This window comes from Budorcas taxicolor, chromosome 1 (genome assembly GCF_023091745.1).
Source record: "Budorcas taxicolor isolate Tak-1 chromosome 1, Takin1.1, whole genome shotgun sequence".
NCBI classification, from domain to species: domain Eukaryota; kingdom Metazoa; phylum Chordata; class Mammalia; order Artiodactyla; family Bovidae; genus Budorcas; species Budorcas taxicolor.
In genome coordinates, this window is record NC_068910.1 from 52,814,241 (window position 1) to 52,839,621 (window position 25,381).

General features: G+C 38.9%; 1 protein-coding gene across 3 annotated transcripts in view; it reads left to right on the forward strand.

Annotated features, from left to right (window-relative positions):
* CLASP2 (cytoplasmic linker associated protein 2) overlaps window positions 1–25,381 on the forward strand; it is a 183,254-nt gene that overhangs the window by 154,959 nt on the left and 2,914 nt on the right. For all 3 annotated transcript variants that reach the window (XM_052637064.1, XM_052637074.1, XM_052637082.1), the window contains 8 exons: window positions 2,609–2,752; window positions 5,651–5,757; window positions 7,600–7,753; window positions 11,155–11,383; window positions 18,399–18,592; window positions 19,564–19,692; window positions 22,199–22,405; window positions 23,730–23,846. In XM_052637064.1, the coding sequence (XP_052493024.1) occupies window positions 2,609–2,752; window positions 5,651–5,757; window positions 7,600–7,753; window positions 11,155–11,383; window positions 18,399–18,592; window positions 19,564–19,692; window positions 22,199–22,405; window positions 23,730–23,846 (1,281 nt within the window). The remainder of the gene's footprint in view (window positions 1–2,608; window positions 2,753–5,650; window positions 5,758–7,599; window positions 7,754–11,154; window positions 11,384–18,398; window positions 18,593–19,563; window positions 19,693–22,198; window positions 22,406–23,729; window positions 23,847–25,381) is intronic.

Sequence of the window (25,381 nt, forward strand, 5' to 3'; positions counted from 1 at the left end):
TCAAAGAACTAAAAATAGAACTACCATATGACCCAGCAATTTCATTCCTGGGTATACATCTTAAAAAAAAAAAGCAAGAACATTAATTTGAAAAGGTATACACACACCAGTGATGTTCATTGCACCATTATTTACAGTTGCCAAGATATGGATGGTAGCAACATGTGTCCATCAACAGATGAAAGGATAAAGAGGTGATACACACACGCACACATACACACACACCATGGAATACTACTAAGCTGTAAAAATGAGCAGAGTTTCGCCATTTGCAGCACCATGGTTGAACTTTATGCTAAGTGAAATAAATCGGACAATGACAAACACTGTGTGATATCACTTATGTGCGGAATCTAAAAAATTTAACAAACTAGTGAATATAATAAGAAAGAACTCTATTGACAGATATAGAGAACAATCTAGCGGTTACCAGCAGGAGAGGGATAATATGGGAGTGGAGAATGATGAAGTATAAGCATTTAAGTATAAAATCAGTCACAATGATATATTGTACAAGGGAAATAATAAGTATAAGTGAGTTAGAATGTATGAGTCACTATAGTATACACCTGTAACTTATATTGTATAGCAGAAAGAGTACTTCAATTTTAAAAATCAGGCCAAACAAGCAAAAAAGATTAAGCATAAATTAATAAAATAGAGAGTAGAAAAATGATAGAGAAAATTCGTGAAACCAAAAATTGTGTTTTTTGGAAAGATCAACAAAATTGACAAACTTGTAGCTCTATTGATAGAAAAATGAAGAAAGCTGAAATTACTAGGATTAGAAATGAAGCAGAGAATTTTATTACTAACCTTCCAGAAATAAAGATAATTATAAAGGAATGCTACAATATTGTATACTAGGAAGTGGTAAACTTGGATGAAATGGGCAAATCCCTAGATAGACACAAACTAACAAAACTAACTGGAAAAGTCAATAGAACAAGTTAAGAGATTAATTTTAGTAATCACAAAACCACCCAAAAAGAAAAGCCAGGCTCAGATGGTTTAACTGGTGAGTTCTAGCAAACATTAATATCAATTCTTCTCAAACTCTTCTTTAAAAACCATAAGAAGTAGGAACACTTTCCAACTCATTCTTTGAGGGCGGTTTTATCTTAGTAACAAACCCAGACCAAGACATCACACACAAAAAGAAAACTACAGATCAGTATCTCTTATAAATATGGACACTTTTAATCCTCAACAAAATACTGGCAAACCAAATTCTATAACATAAAAAAGAGACTTACATACCAAGACCAAGTGGAATTGATCACAGGAATGCAAGGTTGAGTTAACATCTGAAAATCTGTTATGGTGCTCCATATGAATACTAAAAAGACAAAAGCCACATGATTATCTCATCAGAAAAGGCATCTGGCAAGATCTGACATCTCTCATGATTAACACTAAATAGCAAGCAAACTAACAAGGGAAGGGAACTTTCTAAGCCCAATGCAGGGCACCTCCAAATATCCACAGCTACTTAATTGTGAAAGATTGGATGCTTTCTCTGTAAAATCAGGAACAAGAGATTGATGTCAGTTCTCACCATTTCTGTTCAACACTGTAGTAGGGTTCTAGCCAGGACAGTCGAGCTGGAAAAAACAAACCCTCCCCCCCCCCCAAAAAAAAAAAAGACGAGAAAGAAAATGAAAGAGACAAAAGAGAAAGAAGGAAAGAAAAACTATTTCCATTTGCAAATGATATAATTTTATGTATAGAAAATCCTTCAGAATCACTAAAATATTATTAGAACTAATAAACCCATTCAGCGGGATTGCAGGGTGCAAAATTAATACACAAATATCAGTTGTATTCTAAACATTTGAACAATCCAAAAGTGAAATTAAGATAACAATTCCATTTAAAATAGCACTAAGATTAAAAAGTGATAAATTTAATGAAGCACAGTTTATAGTAGAAACTATATAACAATATTGAAAGAAATTTAGGATGGAAAATCATCCCATGTTCTTGGATGAGAAGATCAAGTCTTCTTGGATAAGAAAACTTACTATATTAAGATGTCAGTACTCCCCAGAGTGATCATAAATTCAGTGTAATCCCTACCATATCCTAGGCTGGCTTTATAGAAATTGAGAAGCTGATTCCAAAATTCATAATGGAATTCCTGGGGCCCTGTAATAGCCAAAACAGCCTTGGGAAAAAAAAAACAAAAACAAGTAGGAGGACTTTACACTTGCTGACTTCAAAACCTAATACAAAGTAATGGTAGTCAAGGCAGTGTGGTAATGGGTTAAGGATAGAGAAAAAGACCAATAGAATAGAATTGAGAGTCCAGAAGAAAACCCGTGTCTGTGGCCAACTGATTTTCAACAAAGGTGCCAAGACCATTGCCCTTGGTAGATCATATTTGTTATACTTTTCATGATGCCTTCTTTCTTTCAAAAAACAAATGGTAAGTCAAAAAAATGTTTTTTATTGTTTCAGCAAAGAAATTTGAAAGAATGTAGGAACATCCTTTTTCCGTAGGAAAGGTGGTCTGGCACTATTGAACAGAAATGTTGAATGAAGAAAATGGTCTCCTTTGAGTAACCAAAATATATTCATCTGCTTCTTGTATGTCTTTGTTTTCTAGGCAGCACAGTCAGTCCTGATTTCCTTATTTGAACTCAATACCCCAGAGTTTACAATGTTATTAGGAGCTTTACCAAAAACTTTTCAGGATGGTGCTACCAAACTTCTTCATAATCACCTTCGAAACACTGGCAATGGAACCCAGGTCTTTTTTCACTTGTTTTATTTTATTTTATTTTTGTCCATTGTTTAATGTGATGGGTGGTTAACAACAGTAATTGCTTTCTTTTTTGCGTGAAGTAAACTTTGATCCTAATATGTAATTTTTGCATTTGCATTAGGCAGCATTTCCTAAGCAGAAATAAATATTGTCCTGGAAAGAATAGTCCTTAGGTCTCTAATTTTTCTATTATTATTTGGTGTGCATTAGGGTAGTGGTGAATGGTGACCACGGTATGAACAAGGAAAGTGAAATATAGCAGAACTTAGATGAGAACTTAGATCAGTGCAAGCCCTGAGAATTAGAACATGCTCTTTAGATGAACCAGTCTTTATTGGAGGACCAGCAAGGATGACTTATTCCAGGAATAACAGGCCCAAGGAGGGTAGTGCTTTAAAGGACATGTTCACATTTAATAATTACAGGCTTATCAGTCTACAGGTGCTTGAATAATACAAGAGTTTATTTTGGAGAAGTAAGATCTGAGTAAATGAAGTGTTAATGTTATATCTAAATGGTATTGAACTATTTACATAATATGCCAAAGAATTGAACTTGGGTTTTAAAAAGACAAAGCGGGCAATACCTTTGATAATGCGTAAAGGAGAAAGCAGATGCACTTATGTCAGGAGTAAGGTAAAGTATAAGGGGAAAACAATGTGAGAACCATTCCTTGGGACCAAAGTCAATTATTTTTTTAAATGGGAAGGGGAATTCCCTGGTGGTGCAGTGGCTGGGATTCTGTACTTCCACTGCCAGGGCCATGGGTTGACTCTCTGCTCAGGAAACTAAGATCCCGCAAGGTACATGGGACGAAAACTTAAAATTAAAAACATAAAAGGAGAAGATATTGTTTTATTGTTACCTTAAGAGATAGGCAAATTGCTAATATGACCAGATTTTACTTCTTTGATGTCTTTGTAAAAATCGTTTGTAAATCAAACTGAAGGAGGAACAAAATTTAAGTGATTGTAATGATTGGAGGTGAACTTCTAGATGTTCAAGCTGGTTTTAGAAAAGGCAGAGGAACCAGAGATCAAATTGCCATCATCCGCTGGATCATGGAAAAAGCAAGAGAGTTCCAGAAAAACATTTCTGTTTTATTGACTATCCCAAAGCCTTTTACTGTATGGATCACAATAAACTGTGGACAATTCTGAAAGAGATGGGAATACCAGACCACCTGACCTGCCTCTTGAGAAACCTATATGCAGGTCAGGAAGCAACAGTTAGAACTGGACATGGAACAACAGACTGGTTCCAAATGGGAAAAGGAGTACGTCAAGGCTGTATATTGTCAGCCTGCTTATTTAACTTCTATGCAGAGTACATCATGAGAACACTGGGCTGGAAGAAGCACAAGCTGGAATCAAGATTGCCGGGAGAAATATCAATAACCTCAGATATGTAGATGATACCACCCTTATGGCAGAAAGTGAAGAGGAACTAAAAAGCCTCTTGAATGAAAGTGAAAGAGGAGAGTGAAAAGGTTCGCTTAAAGCTCAACATTCAGAAAACGAAGATTATGGCATCTGGTCCCATCACTTCATGGGAAATAGATGGGGAAACCGTGGAAACAGTGTCAGACTTTATTTTTCTGGGCTCTAAAATCACTGCAGAAGGTGATTGCAGCCATGAAATTAAAAAGACGCTTACTCCTTGGAAGGAAAGTTATGACCAACCTGGATAGCATATTCAAAAGCAGAGATATTACTTTGCCAACAAAGGTCCATCTAGTCAAGGGTATGGTTTTTCCAGTGGTCATGTATGGATGTGAGAGTTGGACTATAAAGAAAGCTGAGCGCTGAAGAATTGACACTTTTGAACTGTGGTGTTGGAGAAGACACTTGAGAGTCCCTTGGACTGCAAGGAGATCCATCCAGTCCATCCTAAAGGAGATCAGTCCTGGGTGTTCATTGGAAGGACTGATGCTAAAGCTGAAACTCCAATACTTTGGCCACCTGATGCGAAGAGTTGACTCATTGGAAAAGACTCTGATGCTGGGAGGGATTGGGGGCAGGAAGAGAAGGGGATGACAGAGAATGAGGTGGCTGGATGGCATCACTGACTCGATGGACGTTAGTTTGAGTGAACTCCGGGAGTTGGTGATGGACAGGGAGGCCTGGCGTGCTGCGATTCATGGGGTCAGAGGGAGTTGGACACGATTGAGCGACTGAACTGAACTGAACTGAATGATCGGAGGAAGGAATTGGCTTAGGGCAGGAAGCTAATTTAAGATTGTTAATTTGGAATCTTGTTTAATTATTGAGGAAAAAAGGTTGTTGTGGTAATATTTAGGAGAAGGAATAGCTGAGGATAACAACAACAACAAAGAACTTAAAAGAGCTAGATTGCTGAATGGGAAGAAAGTTTTTCCCCACAGAAACTAGAGATACGTACATGAGTATTTTAAAATAACGACCTAGCAAGGACTTCCTTGGTGGTCCAGTGGTTAATAATCCGCCTTGCAGTGCAGGGAACATGGATTCAGTCCCTGGTCAGGGAACCTGGGATTCCACGTGCCATGGAGGAACTTGGAGGAAGTTGTGTCTGCGTGCCACAATTAAGGCCCAACGCAGCTAAATGAATTTTAGTAATAAATTAAAAGAGAACAGTAAAATAGTGACCTGGGAACTTCCCTGGTGGTCCATTGGTTAAGATTCTGTGCTTCCAGTGCAGGGGTGTGGGTTTGATCCTGGTTGGGGAATTAAGATCCCACTTGTCTCATCACATAGACAAAAAATTTTTTTTTTATTTTTTTAAATACATAAAATAATGACCTGTTAATATAAATCTGGCTCTTTCATGTATTCAACATCTTGACTGTATGGCTTCCCTAAGAGCCTGTCATATGCTCACGTTTATTTGATTCTTGTCCATCAGGGTTCCATGGGAAGTCCTTTGACAAGACCAGCACCACGGTCACCCGCCAACTGGTCCAGTCCTCTCACTTCTCCTACCAATACATCACAGAATACTTTATCTCCAAGGTAATAGAAGGATTGTTTACCATCATGGTTTGTATTTGCAGATTCCCATTCTTAGAAAAACTGACATCAATATAAATCCAGCTGATTACTGCTTAACTAAAATGTCTTGGACACATAGAAACTTAGCAAATTAAAACAATGTTCGGTTTATTCCAAAATGAATCCTTTAGATGATAATAATATATAGGATATGGAATTCTTTTTCTTGTAAGTGACAGGAGAACTTATGGACACAGCTTTTGGAAAAAGCGAGCAGTAATTAAACATTAAATACCACAGTTACTGTTTGTTTCTCAGATAAGCTGTATAAATCCATTACTTTCCAGTTGTGTCTTTCAGTTATAAAAGTTGATATAAACGATGAGATCAAGTTAGATCTAATATCGGCCAACCACCTGTTAAAAGTAGAAAACAAAATTAAGTTTATAGACCAAAAAAAATGTAAAAATAAAGAAAAACATAAAGGAAAGGTTAAATATAAAATGGCAATATGTATACTTCTTAGGAAAAAAATGTGATCTTGAGATTGATCCTTCATGAGATTTGTGAAATTTTCACACACTTGAGCAAATCCCACATGCGCTATATTTCAAAATAACTCATTAATGGATTAACGTTTTTTTCCCTTCTCCTGGTCTTTAAAAAATGGCTTGGTAGCCATTATTGTCCTTGTCAGCTTGATTTTTGTTATTAGCCATGTAGCATAGTCTTCATCATATTCATTACAATTGTATGCTTCATTATATTGCAGAACATATTGCAAACTTGCCACCATATTTTTTCCATGCCTATGCATATGTGATGATTATGATGGCTAAATTCCAGACTGAGTTGAATTTTAGAATCTGATTATAGAATTCATATTTCAGTGGGACTTCCCTGGCAGTCAAGCGCTTAGGGCTCTGTTTCCATTGCAGGGGGCACTGGTTCCATCCCTGGCGTCAGGGAAGTAAGATTCTGCATGCCTCATAATGTGGCCCAAAAAAAAAGAATTCATATCAGTAACACTTATATTAAAAATTCTCAGTCGTCTTATGTATTTGTGTAAAATGTATTTATCTCTTCTTCAGCAGTACCCACTGGGGTTAGCAAACTCTGTAAAGAGTCATATGGTAAATATTTTAGACTTTGCAATCAGGGTAGTCTTTGTCAGATCTATTCAACTCTGCTGTTGTAGTGTGAAATAGCCATAGACAATAGCTAAATAAATCAGCATTGCTATGTTCCAAAATAATTCCTGGAAGATCCCCTGGAGGAGGAAATGGCAATCCACTCCAGTATTCTTGCCTGGAAAATTCCATGGACAGAGGAGCCTGGCGAGCTACAGTCCATGGGGTCGCAAAAGAGTCGGGCACAGCTGAGCACGCATGCATGCACACACACAATTTGAGTTTTATGTAATTTTCTTGTGTCATGAAATGTGTTTCGATTTTTTTCTCAGCTACTTAAAAATGTAAAAAAAGTTCTTAAGGTGAAAAGAAAAACCAGTTGTCAAGGGCTGTGCCTTATAGTCACTATAAACTGCCCTTGATGAGCAAACAGGGGAACATGCTTCCAGAAGCTTGCGACTGAGCTGCATCTGGCTGTTTTAAGAAATAAAAAAGGGGTGCATATGCCGAGCCTCCTTCCTCATGACCTTTGCCACGGGCGTAGTTCCTCACACTGGCTCCCGGCACATACTCTTTAGCCATTTGTACCTGTCAGGTTTTGTTTTGCTAATTATGCTTTAGAACATATATGTTCTCTAACTCTGTCTTTATAAACATCCTGTGCCATTTCCTCAGATGTGTTTGTATTTTAAAACTACACAGAAACAGAAATTAATTGTTGTCTTTTTCATAGTGCTTTTGATTATGACACAGAAAATATGAACTCTGAAGATATTTATAGCTCTCTTAGAGGTGTCACTGAAGCAATTCAGAATTTCAGCTTCCGTAGTCAAGAAGATATGAATGAACCATTGAAAAGAGATTCTAAAAAAGATGATGGCGATTCAGTGAGTATTTGAATATTCTTACATTGCACACATTTTCATTAAGAGTTGTAAATTTTGTTTTTAAACTTTGCTTTCTGTCATTTTCAGATATAAACTTCCAGGAGTCACTCACTCAGTATTTACAGAGTAGCTGCCTTGCTCCAGGCTCTGTTGTGCATCTTAGATTTACAAGGCATAGATGCTGCCCTCAAGTTCCTTGTGGAGTTTCAGATAGAGATTAGTGCTGTAGGAAAGATGGCATTTGCATTGAGACCCAGGTAGAGCCATACGCGATCTAGGAGAGGAGCATTCCATTAAGGAAATAGCAGGCACAGAGACGCTTAGGTGGGATCAGGCTTCGTCCAGCTGAGAACCAGGACGGACGCCTGTATAGTTACGAAAGCACATGCATTATGAAAGAGCAGCGACCAGAACATCAGCCAAATCCCATGGCTCTTGTAGGACAAAACAAAGTGTTTAGACTTTTTGAAAATTCCTGTTCAGTGTGGTGATATTTTCATCAGTTGATGTGGTTCCAGTTAAGAATGTTTTGGCCCATCTTTCCAACTTTTGTGAATCTTACTGTTCAGTTTGTTATTTCTGCCACTATATAAAGAGCTGTTGGTATTTTTTTACTCTACTTCAGCTCTTCTCTGACATCTTACACTTTTCTAAGAACAAGCTGTCCCACCATTTCCTGTGGAACCTGTGGTTTCTCAGTGTTTGCACAGTTGTGGAACGCTGCAGTGCTTTAGCAGATCTCTAAAGAGCCCCCTCTCTGCCTCCTGACTTCTTTCCTGCTATTGTTTTTCTCCCCGTGCCTACATGGCAGATGGGCCAGTAAACTGACTGCCAAAACCCTGTTTACTACTCGTATTTGAGGTTCCCTGCCTCACAAGTTGAGTGTGGTAGCAGTGAGAGGTTAGGAAGCATCACTGCATGATTGAGACTTCCCTCCTAGAGGAGCAGGGGCAGTGCCAAGCAGTGGATTCTGGCAGGGGTGAGTTTGCCATTTACTCACTAGTCAGATTACCATCTGTAAACCTCATGTCTGCCTAAGGAAACTAGGGATGTTACTGCATACCTTAAAAAATTACTATGCATATAATAAATGATGTGATTCCATCCAGCCCAGACCTCTCTTCTGAGTTCCCGATCCATACATCTAGCTTCCTGTTTAAACTCCAGATCTTCCCCCCAAACTGTTCTTTTCTCTCTCAGTTAATACAATGCTAGTTGCTCAGCCAAAAACCTTGGACAGATAGCTGTCCTCATCTTGTCTCAGTTTCTCATCCTCCCTACTCAGTCCATCAGGAAATCTGTGTACTCTGTCTTCAGAAACAAGCCGCAGTCTACACGGTAGAATTTTTTCCCTTGTTACTTCTGCAGCCTCATTCCCTGCTACTCTCTTCTGCTCAAGCCACTTGCCTCCTCACTGTGCCTGAGCGTGCAGGGCATGCGCTTTGCCTCAGTGCCTCTGTCTAGGCTGCCCCTCTGCCGTAAACATTCTTACCCCAGATAGCCACGGCCAGTCTCCTCGTTGCCTCCAGGTCTTCGCTGCAGTGGCTTCCCAGCGAACCTTACTCTGACCACACTGACTCCCCTGCAGCCTTGGCACTCAGGTCCCTTTAATACTGCCCTTGCCTGCCATACGAGATTCACCTCCTACTGTACCACATACGTAACTCACTCATTACATTTTCCTAATGTCTCTGTCCCTCAGCTAGAATGTCAGCTTCATGAGGATAGACGGCATTCTCTCGTTTGTTAACTAATATATTCTCAATGCCAGTAATGATGCCTGGCATGGAATACGTGTACAGTAAATATTTAAAGAATATTTGTAGAACACCTTGCTACTGGCATAGCAGCACATGGTTGCTCAGTAGATGGTGGTAATGGTGATATTGATGGTGGTAATTGGTATTTTGATAAGTTATGTTAATGTGCCCAAACTCCATCATGCAGCATTCCAAAAGTCATGCTGTCCTTTGTGGCCTCTTTTTCCTTAAGTAGGCCTTCTTAAATTCAGTTTTCTTATACTTTATTAACATACTGTCATTATAGAATTTACAACCTTAATAATGAAATCTGGCAGCTTTTAGTTCTGTGTTTCTAATGAAAGTTGTTTTGTATCTTTTACTGGCATAGAGAAACTTGCTAATCACATTGTATATATTTGATCCCGCCCTTGATAAGGAAACTGTAGGAGTCATTCAGTTCAGTTCAGTTCAGTTCAGTCGCTCAATCGTATCCAACTCTTTGCGTCTAACACTTTGCAACCCCATGAATCGCAGCACACCAGGCGTCCCTGTCCATCACCAACTCCCGGAGTTCATTCAGACTCACGTCCATCGAGTCAGGATGCCCTCCAGCCATCTCATCCTCTGTCGTCCCCTTCTCCTCCTGCCCCCAATCCCTCCCAGCATCAGAGTCTTTTCCAATGAGTCAACTCTTCGCATCAGGTGGCCAAAGTACTGGAGTTTCAGCTTTAGCATCATTCCTTCCAAAGAACACCCAGGGCTGATCTCCTTCAGAATGGACTGCTTGGATCTCCTTGCAGTCCAAGGGACTCTCAAGTGTCTTCTCCAACACCACAGTTCAAAAGCATCAATTCTTCGGTGCTCAGCTTTCTTCACAGTCCAACTCTTACATCCATACATGACCACAGGAAAAACCATAGCCTTGACTAGACAGACCTTTGTTGGCAAAGTAATATCTCTGCTTTTGAATATGCTATCTAGGTTGGTCATAACTTTCCTTCCAAGGAGTAAGCGTCTTTTAATTTCATGGCTGCAGTCACCATCTGCAGTGATTTGGGGGCCCAAAATAATAAAGTCTGACACTGTTTCCACTGTTTCCCCATCTATTTCCCATGAAGTGATGTGACCAGATGCCATGATCTTCGTTTTCTGAATGTTGAGCTTTAAGCCAACTTTTTCACTCTCCTCTCACTTTCGTCAAGAGCCTCTTTAGTTCCTCTTCACTTTCTGCTCTAAGGGTGGTGTCATCTGCATATCTGAAGTTATTGATATTTCTCCCGGCAATCTTGATTCCAGCTTGTGCTTCTTCCAGCCCAGCATTTCTCATGATGTACTCTGCATAGAAGTTAAATAAGCAGGGTGACAATATACAGCCTTGACGTACTCCTTTTCCTATTTGGACCAGTAGAGACAGCATTCTTTCATGATTCTTATTTGCCCTCATGGCTATGGTTTCTTTACATCTTTTCTAGTAAACTTTGACTTTCTGAATGTAAGTTTTAGCTCATCATCGTGGATTTCCATTACTTAATTTTTTTCAGCTGGTTTTTGTTATCTTTTCAAAACAGCCTTTCAAGCAGTAGGGAAATACCTTTTTAGACTTTCAAACAGATATTTGAAATGATTTAATTTGCTGTGCCTTCCTCTTCCCATTAATAGATGTGTGGCGGTCCTGGGATGTCTGACCCAAGAGCAGGAGGTGATGCTACTGACTCAAGCCAAACAGCCCTTGATAATAAGGCTTCACTGCTGCATTCAATGCCTGCTCACTCCTCTCCACGCTCCCGAGACTATAATCCGTATAACTATTCAGATAGCATGAGTCCCTTCAACAAGTCCGCCCTAAAGGAAGCCATGTTTGATGATGATGCTGACCAGTTTCCTGATGGTATGTCCTGTCTGTATTCGGAGGACTGGTAATCAATGACGCTATAGAATATACATGTTCTTTTTGTGTAATTCCCTAAAAAGGAAGGATCTCTGAGGCTGGGAATGTTCTCTGCCATCTTCTAGGAGCTCATTTCTATTGGTTTAGTAGTTTTCTTCTCCATAATAAAAGACAGATTAATCATCCTAAGATCATCCTTGAAATCAAGAAAACTTTAGTTTTCCCAGGAATAACTGAAATCAGTCACATTTTCATTTAGTTATTAATTTTTATACAGAGTGACAAAACCCTTTAAAGGGATACCCATTCTTTAGTGTGAAGTTATAAACTCTCTAATCAAGGATTGAGTGTGGGAAAAGGTATAATCAAGATTTAGAGTTGGCTTAGGTCTAAGCTCTGTGTGTGTGTGTGTGTGTGTGTGTGTGTGTGTGTGAGAGAGAGAGTGTGAGTTGGCTTAGGTCTAAGCTGTGTGTGTGTGTGTGTGTGTGTGCACACGTGCATGCGCGTGCTCGCTCAGTCGTGTCAGACTTTGAGACCTGGTGGGACTATAGCCCACCAGGCTCCTTTTTCCATGGAATTCTCCAAGCAAGAATTCTGGAGTGGGTTCCCATTTCTTTCTCCCGGGGATCTTCCCAACCCAGGTCCCCTGCATTGCAGGCAGATTCTTTACCATCTGAGCTCCAGGGAAGTCTGGGTCTAATCATAGTATGCTGTAAGATTTGGATAAGATATATAGAAACTGATTATAAAGTGTAAAACAGTGCAATTAGTATTTTCTTTGTTTTTAATAATAAGGAATTGCATATTTCCTCTGTAAATTACGTGATTCATTACTTTATTGAACTAAAGGCTTAAGTAATCTTTAGTAATATGTAACTATATGTAGATAAACTTGAAAGTCTCCCCTTCAACACTGCCTCATGATTTTGTAATTAGGTATTAATAGTTTCTGGTATTCCTTTATTCCCTCAGTGTTGCTGTCAGTGAACTTATTTTTGCATAAACTTTTGTGCACATATACAGATAATTTTAAGAGAGTTCTAGAGAGAATTGCTTAATTAAAGGATATGTAAGCCTTAAGTTTTCAGAGTTACTACCAGTTATCAACTCAAAACACATGGCCAGTTTAAGTAATACTGATTTCCTCATCAGTCCAGAATGTTTAAGTTTTTTTATGTTTTATCATTGTGATAGGTATAAAATAGGTTATCCTAATGAACAATTTCTTTAATTGTTAGGAAGACTGAAAAATTAGCTCTCAATTTTGTTTTTTAATTTTTCTGATTTTGAAGAGTAGAAAGATCTCTTCACTTCTGTATTTATTTACTATTGCAGTCGATAAATCATATTTTTACCAACATGTCATAGTAAGTGACTGAATATATCACAAATATCACAAAAGCAAAATAATGACAATATACCAAATTCCCTAAATTACATAAGAATCTATAAAATTGTGACCATTATGCACTCTGGTTTGTTTTAATCTGTCGTATATAGTTGACTATGCTGTTGAGGTTTAGTCACAATAGCAGCATAACAGGAGTGTGTGAATAAACCAGACATAGCAGCAACGTGCCCTTGGATCCCAGAGTCATCCCAGCAGGTTGGTGGTGGAGACCTAGCTTTAACAACTTAATTCTCTTCATATTTTTGATGCACAGCAGTCACAGCTGCTTCATCTCCCATCTATGTGTGTGTCTATGTGTAGGGTTGCTGTTTTTTTAAGTATTATTTCAAAACAGGCAAAACCTTAAAAGTTGTGAATACAGTTCCTTCTTCTTGAGAAGGATCAAAGCCCGACAACCCTAAAGGAAACCAGCCCTGAATGTTCATTGGAAGGACTGATGCTGAAGCTGAAGCTCCAGTACTTTGGCCACCTGATGCGAAGAATCAACTCACTGGAAAAGACCCTGATGCTGGGAAAGATTGAGGGTGGGAGGAGAACGGAATAGCAGAGGATGAGATGGTTGGATGGCAGCATCGACTCAATGGACATGAGTTTGAGCAAACTCTGGGAGATGGTGAAGAACAGGGAAGCCTGGTGTGCTGCAGTCCGTGGGCTTGCAAAAAGTTGGATACCACTGAATGAATGAACAACAACAAATCAGAAACAGGATATTTAGTTTTAAAATACCTTCCCCCCTCAAAAAAACCTACTAATTACAAAATGGGTAACTTCACAGTGGAGAAGCCTAGGAGCAGCACCATAATGAAGTAATCAAAGTTATATCACCAGCCTGGGGGCAAAGTGAAATCGTGTGTTAGTCAGCAGATGCACTATCACCTCTGTGATACTGATGCCAAGAGCACATAATCTAAATCTGATCCTAAGAAAACATCAAACAAACCTTGATTGGGGGAAATGCTACAGAATAACTGGCCTTTAATTTTTAAAAGTGCCACGGTCATGAAAACCAAGAAACAACTGAACACAGAAGGAGACGTGAAGACTAAATGCAACATGACCTTCTTATAAGTATAGACATATAACTTACGTATAGACACATAATTTCCTGTTGTATTCAATGGGTTATAATGTTTAATTATCATTCTTTATTTTGATGCTCAAGTTGTCCTTGACTTGACCACCAGGATCCCATTTAAGCTGGCTTTGTGTCCTTTTAACATGTGCCCATCCTTACGTTCTGACACAGCATAATCTTACACTGTCCTTACTTCAGTCCTGGAACCAACCATTTCTCCAAGGATCAATCCTTGGTTTCTTTTAATAGAAAATGATCTTTTAAGACTAAAGTTTGGGCACTTGTTATACTTCCTCTAAGTGACTAGAGGTAAGGAGTATGTATGCATTGATATATATCTATTTCTGTATCTGTCAAAAGCTGTATGTTTGTACCAGTAACTCCAATTCCAGTCTAGCACCATGAGATTAATTTTAGTTTCTCTCTTTGCATGCTGATAACCCCTGTGAGAAACCTGACTTCCGTTATCTTTAGTACATTTACTTATTTGATCAGCCCTCCTGTGTGCAGCCGGTTCTGCATCCCAACAACTTCCTCACTTGTACACATGCATGCCTCACCCTGCCGGGCTCCCCCTTCCACGTGGACACTGATACCCAGTGCCCTTCTGCTTGGGCTATTGACAGATCACACCTGGTTGCCACTACATGGGGAAACGCTTCTTATTCTGGCTGAACTCTGAAACCCCTACCTTTCCCTTTCTCACATGTGGAAACCCTCCTTACTCTGCCCATGAATGTGTCCCCAGGTCTGTAATTTTGATGAGTGAAAAAATACCTTCATTTTATGAGATTGAGGAATTGTGTTTTTACCAACTTGTCATATTAAAAGAGACTCAATATATCACAAATATCACATCACAAAGCCATAATTGTGACAGCGTAGCAAGATCACCCCCTACTCTAATTTTCTTCTCCTTTACTAAAGATCATCTGTTTCCTATTTGTTAAAGGAAAATATCTTTGGAAATTAACTGAAACCTAAAGTGGGTTGAATAGTTCTGAATTTGAGAACGTTATTTCTTCACAGCATAATACTTGATTGACTTCTGAAACACAAGCCAGACCTTTTATGTTGAGTAAACACTCTGCAAAGATGGATAAGCCTCCTACTAAACCAAAATAGTAGTTTCTCCAGGCTTTGTGCAGCAGTTATTTTCATTTATTGTCTGTTTTCTTTCTAAAATCTGAGGTGAAGACTTTGACATTATTGTGAATGTTGCCGACATTATCCTGTTTAATAGATTGACCTCAATTTTGCTGTTTTTTCTTTGATACCCTGGCCCCAAGTAAAATTTCTCCTCTTCTTTTTGTTTTCACAATCTAAAACTTTTGTTCGGTTCAGTTCAGTTGCTCAGTCGTGTCCAACTCTCTGCAACCCCATGAACCGCAGCACGCCAGGCCTCCCAGTCCATCACCAACTCCCGGAGTCCACCCAAACCCATGTCCATTGAGTCGGTGATGCCATCCAACCATCTCATTCTCTGTCGTCCCCTTCTTCTCCTGCCCTCAGTCTTTCCCAGCATCAGGGTCTTTTCCAGTGAGTCAGCTCTTCACATCAGGTGGCCAAAGTACTGGAGTTTCAGCTTCAACATCAGTCCTTCCAAAGAACACCCAGGACTGATCTCCTTTAGGATGGACTGGTTGGATCTCCTTGCAGTCCAAGGGACTCTCAAGAGTCTTCTCCAACACCACAGTTCAAAAGCGTCAGTTCTTCTGCGCTCAGCTTTCTTTATAGTCCAACTTTCACATCCATACATGACCACTGGAAAAACCATAGCCTTGACTAGAGGGACCTTTGTTAGGAGATAACTATTTTCTTCAAGTGGGAGTTTCTAGGAAAGAAAATTTGTTTTAAAACTCTGAGATACTGTTATTAAGTATCTCTCTTACTCACGTGTTCCTATACATGTCACAAACAGATACATACATTAGTGATAGATTTATTAAAATAACAAGACAAACCCACTCATAGCCACTTCTAATTATGACCTTTGTAAAGTTCACCAGGGACTGTAATATTCCAGAATATATACTATCTCTGGTGAGGATAATACTGTTATTCAAGAGAAACTCATGTTTTAGACTCAGATTCTCATTCTGACCCTAGGAGGTGGGTGCCGTTTTCCAGTTCTACTGATAAGAAAACCCAGCCTCCACAGTTTAATTAAGAGTGTGCTCCCATCCCACAAAGGCTGAGAGAGAGAGGCTTGGTGAGACTCCTGAGCCTCTTGTTCTTTTCACAGAACCACAGTGCCTTTCTGTGTTAGAAGAGGAAATACAGTTGACTGTACTTTATCAACAAATAATTTGTCCTTTCTTTGGCAGAAATTATGTTCCTGTCAGTCATCTGTCCAGACCATTCTATGTGACAGATCATTTCTAATTATCTTCTAGAGTAATTACAAAGCCCGTATTCATGAAGAAGAGAACCGAGTTCCTTTGAAACAAAGCGCTTTCTTGAGATTTCCCTTTATTCAGCTGAAATAAAATGCACTCTTAATCAGAATGATTTTCTGACGTCTTTGAAAGTCTGATAATGTAACTTCTCAGTGATTCTTGAGTTTGTAGAGATGTATTTATCCTGCTGCAGTCACTCTTGTTAAACCAGCAACATTGTTCTAATGTTGGTCTATAACAGATGAATTCATTGTAAGTTTATTTTGTTTCTCCAAATTAAGATCTTTGAACTGAAATTTCTTATTTTTCATGATTTTGCTCTGCATTTCTTAAAAATTCTTCTTAATTTTCCAAAATCCTAATTTGGTTCTCCTCAGTGCTTATTCTTTCCAGATTACCTCAAGTGATAATTTCAGTAGTCACATTTTGTGCTGTCATGTATGAGTATTTGGGGATCAGAGGTTCTTAGTGCTCTTATTATAGTTCCCTGAAAGTTGTCCTAACACATTTCCTTTTTTATAGTCAGTGTTGTCATTTTATTTGGTTCAGTTTCCCTTCCCTATCATTGTTAGTTTTATTCCAATAGAAGTCATCTGGGAACTTCAGTGGAGGTTCAGTGGTTAAGACTCTGAACTTCCAATGCTGAGTGGGGCCATGGGTTCAATGCCTGGTTGAGGAGCTAAGATTTCCATGCCATGGGGTACAGCCAGAAGGCGGTGGGGGGGCGGGGGGGGGGGAATTCATCCGTTCCGGTAGTTCAGCTTGGTTTTCTTTCTTCAGATTTCTGAGTCCTCTTAAGTGAAATAGAGCTTTTCTTTCTGTAGTTATAGATTCCCTGAGATCTGTAATGTCAGGTAATTGGTATTCTCTCGGTCTGTGGCCAACCAGCCAGTAGGATGTGCACAGTAGTGTCTATTTTTATGGACCAGTAATGAGCCATCTGGCAGACTACAACCTCCAGGGTCACTTTAGGGAAACGTGCAGTTTCCTCTTGAACCTTTCCTTTTTTTGGCTGTGACCCTCTTCAGAAGACTAGAATGCTCATGCCGAGCAGAGCCACAGAGCATACGGCTCCACAGTGTCAGACGTCTTTCCTGGAGAGGCAGTGACCCCAGGTGGACCTTCTAGGCTCAGGCACCATGGTCTGTGGTTATTTTATTCCAGAGACGGGGTTAGAAGGGAAAGGAATCTATGGCACAAGCTCAGCTCACGCAAATGCCTGCCCACATCCCTTAAAACCTGAATTTATCATGTATTTTATCATCAAAAGAATTTAGGAAGAACTCTGGTGTTTTGTAATGTTCTGAAGTGAACTTTTGCATTGAATCGTCTTTCCTACAAAGATGACTCAAAGCATTATGTGATGACTGTTGAAAAATAAGCAGCATGTCCTTTAACATTCAGAAAATTAATGAATTCATAATTATACTTTTAAAAAAGAAAGCAGAAACAAATGAAAACTCCTTGATAACCACTGGGCCCAAACTCTTGACTCTGAACTCCTTTTCAGAGTAATCAAAATAGCACTAGTTGACAAACTCACACTCAGAAAAATTACAACACATTTTTAACTCCTAATAAAGTAATTAATTCAGCCCCTTCAGTGAGTGAAATCTTTAATTCAGAGATTGACAGACAGAGAACTTTACAATGGTAGGATCAAGCTGTTACTGGTTAAATCCAGTGATCACTATTGGTATCGCTAAAAATGGAATACCCAAACCCTGTGAGCCTCTTGTCATGACAACATAGAAATGCATGCTGAAGTGAGTAAGGATGAAATGATACGTTTGGGATTTGCTAGAAATATTTGAGAAAAATAAGTGAGAGTGGGAGCAAAGATGATATAAGAATGGTAAAATCTTAGTTTTCAAGTCTGGGTGATAGGGGTTCATAATATGATTGGGGATTCATTATACAGTTCTCTCTCATGAATTTTTATCATAAACAGTTTTAAGCTAGCATTGAGGTTTTGGGGATGACAAATGGAAAAGAATCTTAGTCATTTTTCTTTGCTTTTTTTATAACCAACTTTCTGTTTGTGTCTCATGATGTTATAAAGTTATCATCCCCATCCCTGTGAAAGTTGCTCTCTAAAGTCACAGAATTAACATCACGTCCATATGACAGATCTTTCCCTAGACCATTCTGACCTGGTTGCAGAGTTGTTGAAGGAGTTGTCTAACCATAATGAACGCGTAGAAGAAAGAAAAATCGCCCTGTATGAACTCATGAAACTGACACAGGAAGAATCTTTCAGTGTTTGGGATGAACACTTCAAAACGATATTACTCTTATTGCTTGAAACCCTTGGGGATAAAGAGGTAAGTGGCAGAACATATAAACAATAGCCTGTTTTTGTGCCTTGGGTTGCCTGTCATTTCCTGTTAATCAAACACTACACATATTTGGCATTTGGGGAAATGAGTCTTTGCTGCTGCTTCAGTGTGCATGAAATTTTCACCATAAAATACTTTTTCTTCTCAGCCAAGTATATCAATGATTTTGAGCAATTAACCACAGGAAAAACATTGCTGACATAAATTTTTATTCAAACGTGCAACTTTTTTTGCATATTTGAATCAATTATTCAGAAGTAAAATTTTTTTTTAATAGAGCTAGTGGTTCTTCATTTGAGAAGTGTAAGTTTTCAGCTGGAGATGTGAAAGCTTGATTACGTAATATACCACATATTTTATGCAGTTCTCTACAGTTCCCTCAACCTATATTAAGACCCTTGCATTCAGTTCAGTCGCTGAGTCATGTGTGACTCTTTGCGACCCCATGTGGACTGCAGCACACCAGGCCTCCCTGTCCATCACCAACTGCCGGAGTCCACTCAAACCCATGTCCATTGAGTCGGTGATGCTATCCAACCATCTCATCCTCTGTCGTCCCCTTCTCCTTCCGCCTTCAATCTTTCCCAGCATCAGGGTCTTTTCCAAAGGGTCAGTTCTTTGCATCAGATGGCCAAAGTACTGGAGTTTCAGCTTCAGCATCAGTCCTTCCAATGAATATTCAGGACTAATTTCCCTTAGAGTGGACTGGTTGGATCTCCTTGCAGTCCAAGGGACTCTCAAGAGTCTCCTCCAACACCACAGTTCAAAAGTATCAATTCCTCGGCTCTCAGCTTTCTTTATACTCCAACTCTCACATCCATCCATGACTACTGAAAAAAACCATAGCTTTGACTAGACAGACCTTTGTTGGCAAAGTAATGTCTCTGCTTTTTAATATGCTGTCTAGGTTGGTCATAACTTTTCTTGCATTACAACATTAAAATGTTTCTTTTTAGCCTACAATCAGGGCTTTGGCATTGAAGGTTTTAAGAGAAATCCTAAGGCATCAACCAGCAAGATTTAAAAACTATGCAGAATTGACTGTCATGAAAACACTTGAAGCACATAAAGACCCTCATAAGGAGGTGAGTTATCTAACAGTTAAATTATTATTTTGTTCTCAGTACTTTTGCTATTATTGTATGAAACATAATAAATGTGTTTGGAAAGTGCCCTTGGCAAACATTTTCTTTATGACCACTTCATGTTCAAGGTAGTATCTGATTGAAAGGCAAAAATATGTTCTTTTCTGTTAAATTAGTTATGTTGATATCATGGCATTTTATCCAAAATAGGATAACTCCAGGATATAATTTATTTGATTTTATTTTCTCTTTTCACTCACTTTTAGATTTCCACTTGAGTTTACCAGTCGTAACTTCACTTTCCATTTACCAATAGGATTTGTATTTTTAATAACTAATGGAAATAAGAATCGTTGTTATTTTAAAGTGGTAAATTGCCTTGAAGAGCTAGGTATCTGTTAAGAGTTTATTCAATAAAACACTTTTTCGGCTTTCCTGAAAAAGTCCTATAAACCTGTCTCATTACTTCATTGTTAGGATATCCCCACCATAACCAGTGGCATTGATGAGACAATCATAAGGACTTTTATTAAAATCTTAGAAATAATTAGAAAAGCCAGTTTCAAATAGGGACTGCAGTTCTAAGAGAGAGCATTAGGTGTCTCTAAGACATAAGCAAAAGACAAGTCCAAAAAAAGGAAAGTTAAAACAGCAATGAGACAGAATAGATTAAAGCTCAGTATAAGAACCAAAACTGTAAAACTCTCAGAAGAAAGCATAGGTATCAAACTTTGTTACCTTGGATTAGGCAGTAGTTTCTTATATATAATGCCAAAAGTAGAGATAACAAGGGAAAAAGTGTAAATTGAACTTTTATCAAAATTAAAAACCTTTGTGCTTCAAAAGACACTCTCAAGAAAGTAAAAAGACAGCCCACAACATAGGAAAATGTTTTTGCAAATCATGTCTTACAACAACCATAATATATGATGAACTCTTATACCTCAACAATCAAAAGATAAATAACTCAATTTTTAAGTGAGCAGAAGACCAGTTGACACTTCTTAAAAGAAGATATACAAATTGCCAATAAGCACATGAAAAGATTCTCAGTCTCATTCATCTTTAGGGAAATGCAGCTAAAACCACACTGAAACAAAACATTTCACATACATGACAATAAGAAAATCTTGATGATGCTATGAAGAAATCAAAACCATCTGAGTTATCCACCTTTTAGAAGCTATCACTGAATCTTGTGGTATTGTGTGCCATAACTTTTAAATCTACTTGAATTTTTAATCCAGTTTTTAAAAATCCAGCTGGTGTTTGAGTGGTACATCTGTAGCATCTTACTGAAGCCTTTAACAACAAAAAAAAACTATGTAATATTTATAGTTTAGTTATCCACCTTCTGAGCCAAATAAGGCTGGCAGCATACCAATTTTTACAAAAGAAAATTGATATCCTTAAGCTATTACAGCCAAAACTAGCCCTTGGTCTACTGACTTCCGAGGGGCTTCCCTGGTGGCTCAGTGGTAAAGAACCTGCCTGCCAATGCAGGAAACATGAGTTTGATCCTTGGGTCGGGAAGATCCCCTGGAGTAGGAAATGGCAACCCACTCCAGTATTCTTGCCTGGGAAATCCTGTGGACAGAAGTACCTGGTGGGCTACAGTCTATGGAGTCGCAAGAGTGAGACAGAACGTAGCAACTAAACAACAGCAGCTTCTGATATCCAGTGTATTTTCCACTGTTCCTTTATAAACCTCTCAGATTGAGAGCATAAGTAAGACAATACCAAAAACAGCCACATAAGCAGTAATCGTTACATCTTTTCAAGAGTATCTTTAGAGATTACAGATTCTGATAAAAATATAGATAACTTTTTCTTCTTGCAAAACCAGCATCTTACCTCCCCAAGTCCAGTATAGAAGGAAAGAAAATCATGAACAGTAGGGGAAATAGACTGTTAATTTGATAACATATTAATGGAATGACTTTTATTTTATTTTGTAATATGATAAAAGGGGCACAAGCCATCCTGGAGTTGAGGGTCCTAACAGTGAGCAGGGTCTCAGCATGGCTGATGCTGAGGACTCCAGTGACAGGATAGTCTAGGTAGACAGAGCCTCCGCTCCCCTGCAGAACTTGACCACAATACCGTGTTCAAACTGCTCTAATTGTTAAACCAAACCAGCATTGAGAGAGTACAGAAAAATACAGACATAGTCCCCAAACTCCCAAAATTCATATAGATTTTATACATAGAAACCTTTTGATTGCAGGCACAGAAATTGATTTTTGGTATCCCCAAACCTTCTGTATTACAGCACTGAGTAAAAATGTTACCCAATAAATACATGCTGTTTATTTTTTAAAAAGAGAACACAGAAGAAGGAAGAATGGTATAATAAAGCCCCATGTATCCGTTTATTTACTTTCATGTTTTCAAAGAAAACTCCAGATCCCATGTTGTATTATGTATTTCATGAAATGTGCACACCCAGGACACAGCATACATTTTACAGAATCACTTCCCCGCTCAGCATTGCCCTCTGTCCTAGGTGGTGAGATCTGCTGAGGAGGCCGCGTCAGTGCTGGCCACTTCCATCAGCCCGGAGCAGTGCATCAAAGTGCTGTGTCCCATCATCCAGACTGCAGACTACCCCATCAACCTGGCTGCCATCAAGATGCAAACAAAAGTGATTGAGAGAGTGTCCAAGGAGACGCTTAACCTGCTTTTGCCAGAGATCATGCCAGGCCTAATACAGGTAGGCAGTAAAACCTGGAGAAAGAAGCTGTGTTGATACACTGGGGATTCAGTTATTTTAGGTACTTGGCCAGGCAACACCAGTGTCATGACCAAGCCTTCCTGCTGTTGCGGGCGTTCGGAGCAAAAGACCCGATAGCTAGCAGGTGTGTGTGTGTGTAGGGGTGGGGGGTTAGTATACACATAACATAAAACTTACTGTTTAGTGTGGTAGATGAGCATTTAATGTGGTTTTCTGCATACAAACCCATACATATAAAAACCCTTTAACAAAAATGGGATCTTATTTTGTGACATGCTTTGCTTAAGTTAATCAAAGACTATGAACCTTTTCCATAGAATGGAACCTTTTACTATTCCATTCTAATAAATAATATACTGCTGCTGCTGCTAAGTCGCTTCAGTCGTGTACGACTCTGTGCGACCCCATAGACGGCAGCCCACCAGGCTCCCCTGTCCCTGGGATTCTCCAGACAAGAACACTGGAGTGGGTTGCCATTTCCTTCTCCAGTGCATGAAAGTGAAAAGTGAAAGTGAAGTCGCTCAGTTGTATCCGACTCTTAGCGACCGCAGGGACTGCAGCCTGCCAGGTTCCTCCATCCACGGGATTTTCCAGGCAAGAGTACTGGAGTGGGGTATAATTTTAGTGACTACTATTAAATAGTGTGTGTGTAAGATGCCATCATTCATTTCTTTGTGCATCTATAGTTTTAGCTTTGTGACTCTGTTCTAAGCTGCAGCTACTAAGTTGTGAGGTCCTTGAAGATAAGATCCAAATGTCTTCCTTCTTTATCTATGCTTTGGTGCTAAGAACAGAATATACATAATAGGTGTGTGTCGCGCATATAGTAGTGGACATGAATAAATGTTTGTTGGATAAATAACTTAGAGTAATGGTAAGGATGGGCCAGATGTTAATCTAATTCAGCCTGGATTAGAGGAGTACCCTGACTGCAGGCCAAGGAGGTTAGGTTTTATTCATTCGTAAGGAGCTGCTAAATACGCTAAAGCTGAAGGCTTTAGAAAGGTTAATTCAGAGACTTTTGCAGGCACTGGGGTGGCCTCAGAGCCAGAGATTGTAGCTTACCAGGCTAAATAAGAAAGACCCTGATAAAAAAGGCTGACAGTGGAGTGGGGGTGCTCAAAGGGAAAGGGAGGAGGGAAAGGGACGTCGCTGCCTGAAAAGGTGAAAAGTTAACTTCACCCAGTCAGCAAAACTCTCTTGTCAGCATGCTTGACATCTCCTCTCTGGGTTGCAGTTCTGTTTCTGTGCGGTGGTACTTTTCTCAGATCCTGCAGGAGTACTAACAAGGATCTCTTCCCAGGGTTATGATAATTCGGAAAGCAGTGTTCGGAAAGCTTGTGTCTTCTGCCTGGTGGCTGTTCATGCAGTAATTGGTGATGAACTAAAACCACATCTCAGTCAGCTCACTGGCAGTAAAGTAAGTAGGGCTGCTCTCTCCTAAAGATGGTGGCCATGGGTCGCTCTTCAAAATATACTTGTTTGTGTGTGTTGAAGGGTAATTTGTTACTTGACTTTTAATTAGGCTTTAAGCGTCCATCCTAATTGCTCTTAACGTTTGCACTTTAGCTATTTGTACTTTCACTTCTGTCACTCAAGTGAAGTCAGCGGTCTGGTAGGATGGTTGGTAGATTGCTGTGAAAAAAATGTCTACTGCTTCTGGTTGTTCCTGATCACCAACTCACTCTTCCCACTCTCACACTCAATTCTTAGCCCTGTGACTGTTTAAAAATAAATAGAAAAAGAAGAAAATAATAAATAGCAGTTGGAAATTCCCTGGATGTCCTGTGGTTAAGCGTCTGTGCTTTCACTGTAGGGGGACAAGGTTCTATCCCTGGTTGGGGGCCTAAGATCCCACACGCCACATAGTACAGCTGAAAAAAAGAAAAAAACAGAGTAAATTGTGGTTATATATTCGTGTGTCCTGTGGTTAAGGGTCTGTGCTTCCACTGTAGAGGGACAAGGTTCTTTCCCTGATTGGGGGCCTAAGATCCCACATGCCACATAGTACAGCCGAAAAAAGAAAAAAAACAATAAATTGTGGTTATATATTCATGGATTTATATGTACCAAATTACGGAACACTAGAACATTTTAAAATTCTCCCCTATGAATTATGATAATCAAATATTTGTTCTCATTTTCTTTCTGCTCTTATTATGATCACCATAAATGTTTAATTTTTATTTGATATGTTAAAATAAATTTTACAATTAGTCCTTAAGATGTGAAAAACATCAGTCTTGTTTTCTTCATTTCTTCGGTATCATCAAAACCTTAAATCTGTTCTAAAGGGTGAGGATAAACTATGATTTTTGAATTATGGTTTATGAACCAGTTAGCGGGACCCTCACCTTCATTTAAAGTTTCCACAAATCCTAACAATTGTCTTTAATCAAAATTATTTTTTAAGTAGCAAAAGGGAATAAGAAATACTTATAAAGGAAAAAGAACTCAAATATATACCTTACTTTAAAATCTGTACAAGTCATAGATAGATTAAAGCAGTGATTCCTAACCTTTTCTGTATTACAGACCACTTTGAGCTTCGGGTATAATCTCAAGAAAAATAAACTTATGCAGAAAATTTTATACCTAGTTTCAGAGGGTTCAGTGAGCCACTGAATGCCGTGGATACTGGGTTAAACCATTGGGTCAAAGAGTAGATGTTAAGAAAAGCAAATTTTGAACAACTGTGTGGTTTTCAGAGGGAAAAGTTTTCTGAGTTTTGTGCAAAGTTAGGTCCTGATAAGCCAGAGTTATCTGTAGAAGAATTAAAATTCATCACTTTATCAGCATACTAGGCAGCCAGTAGCAATGTTGCATGTGAAGACAATAAGAAGGTGGGAAAAATATTTGAGAATGACATTAGGTTCAAAAAAAAAAAAAAAAAAAGTGAAAAACAGAATTGTATGTGCTTTGATTCCAAACTATAAAAATATGATCTCATACAGT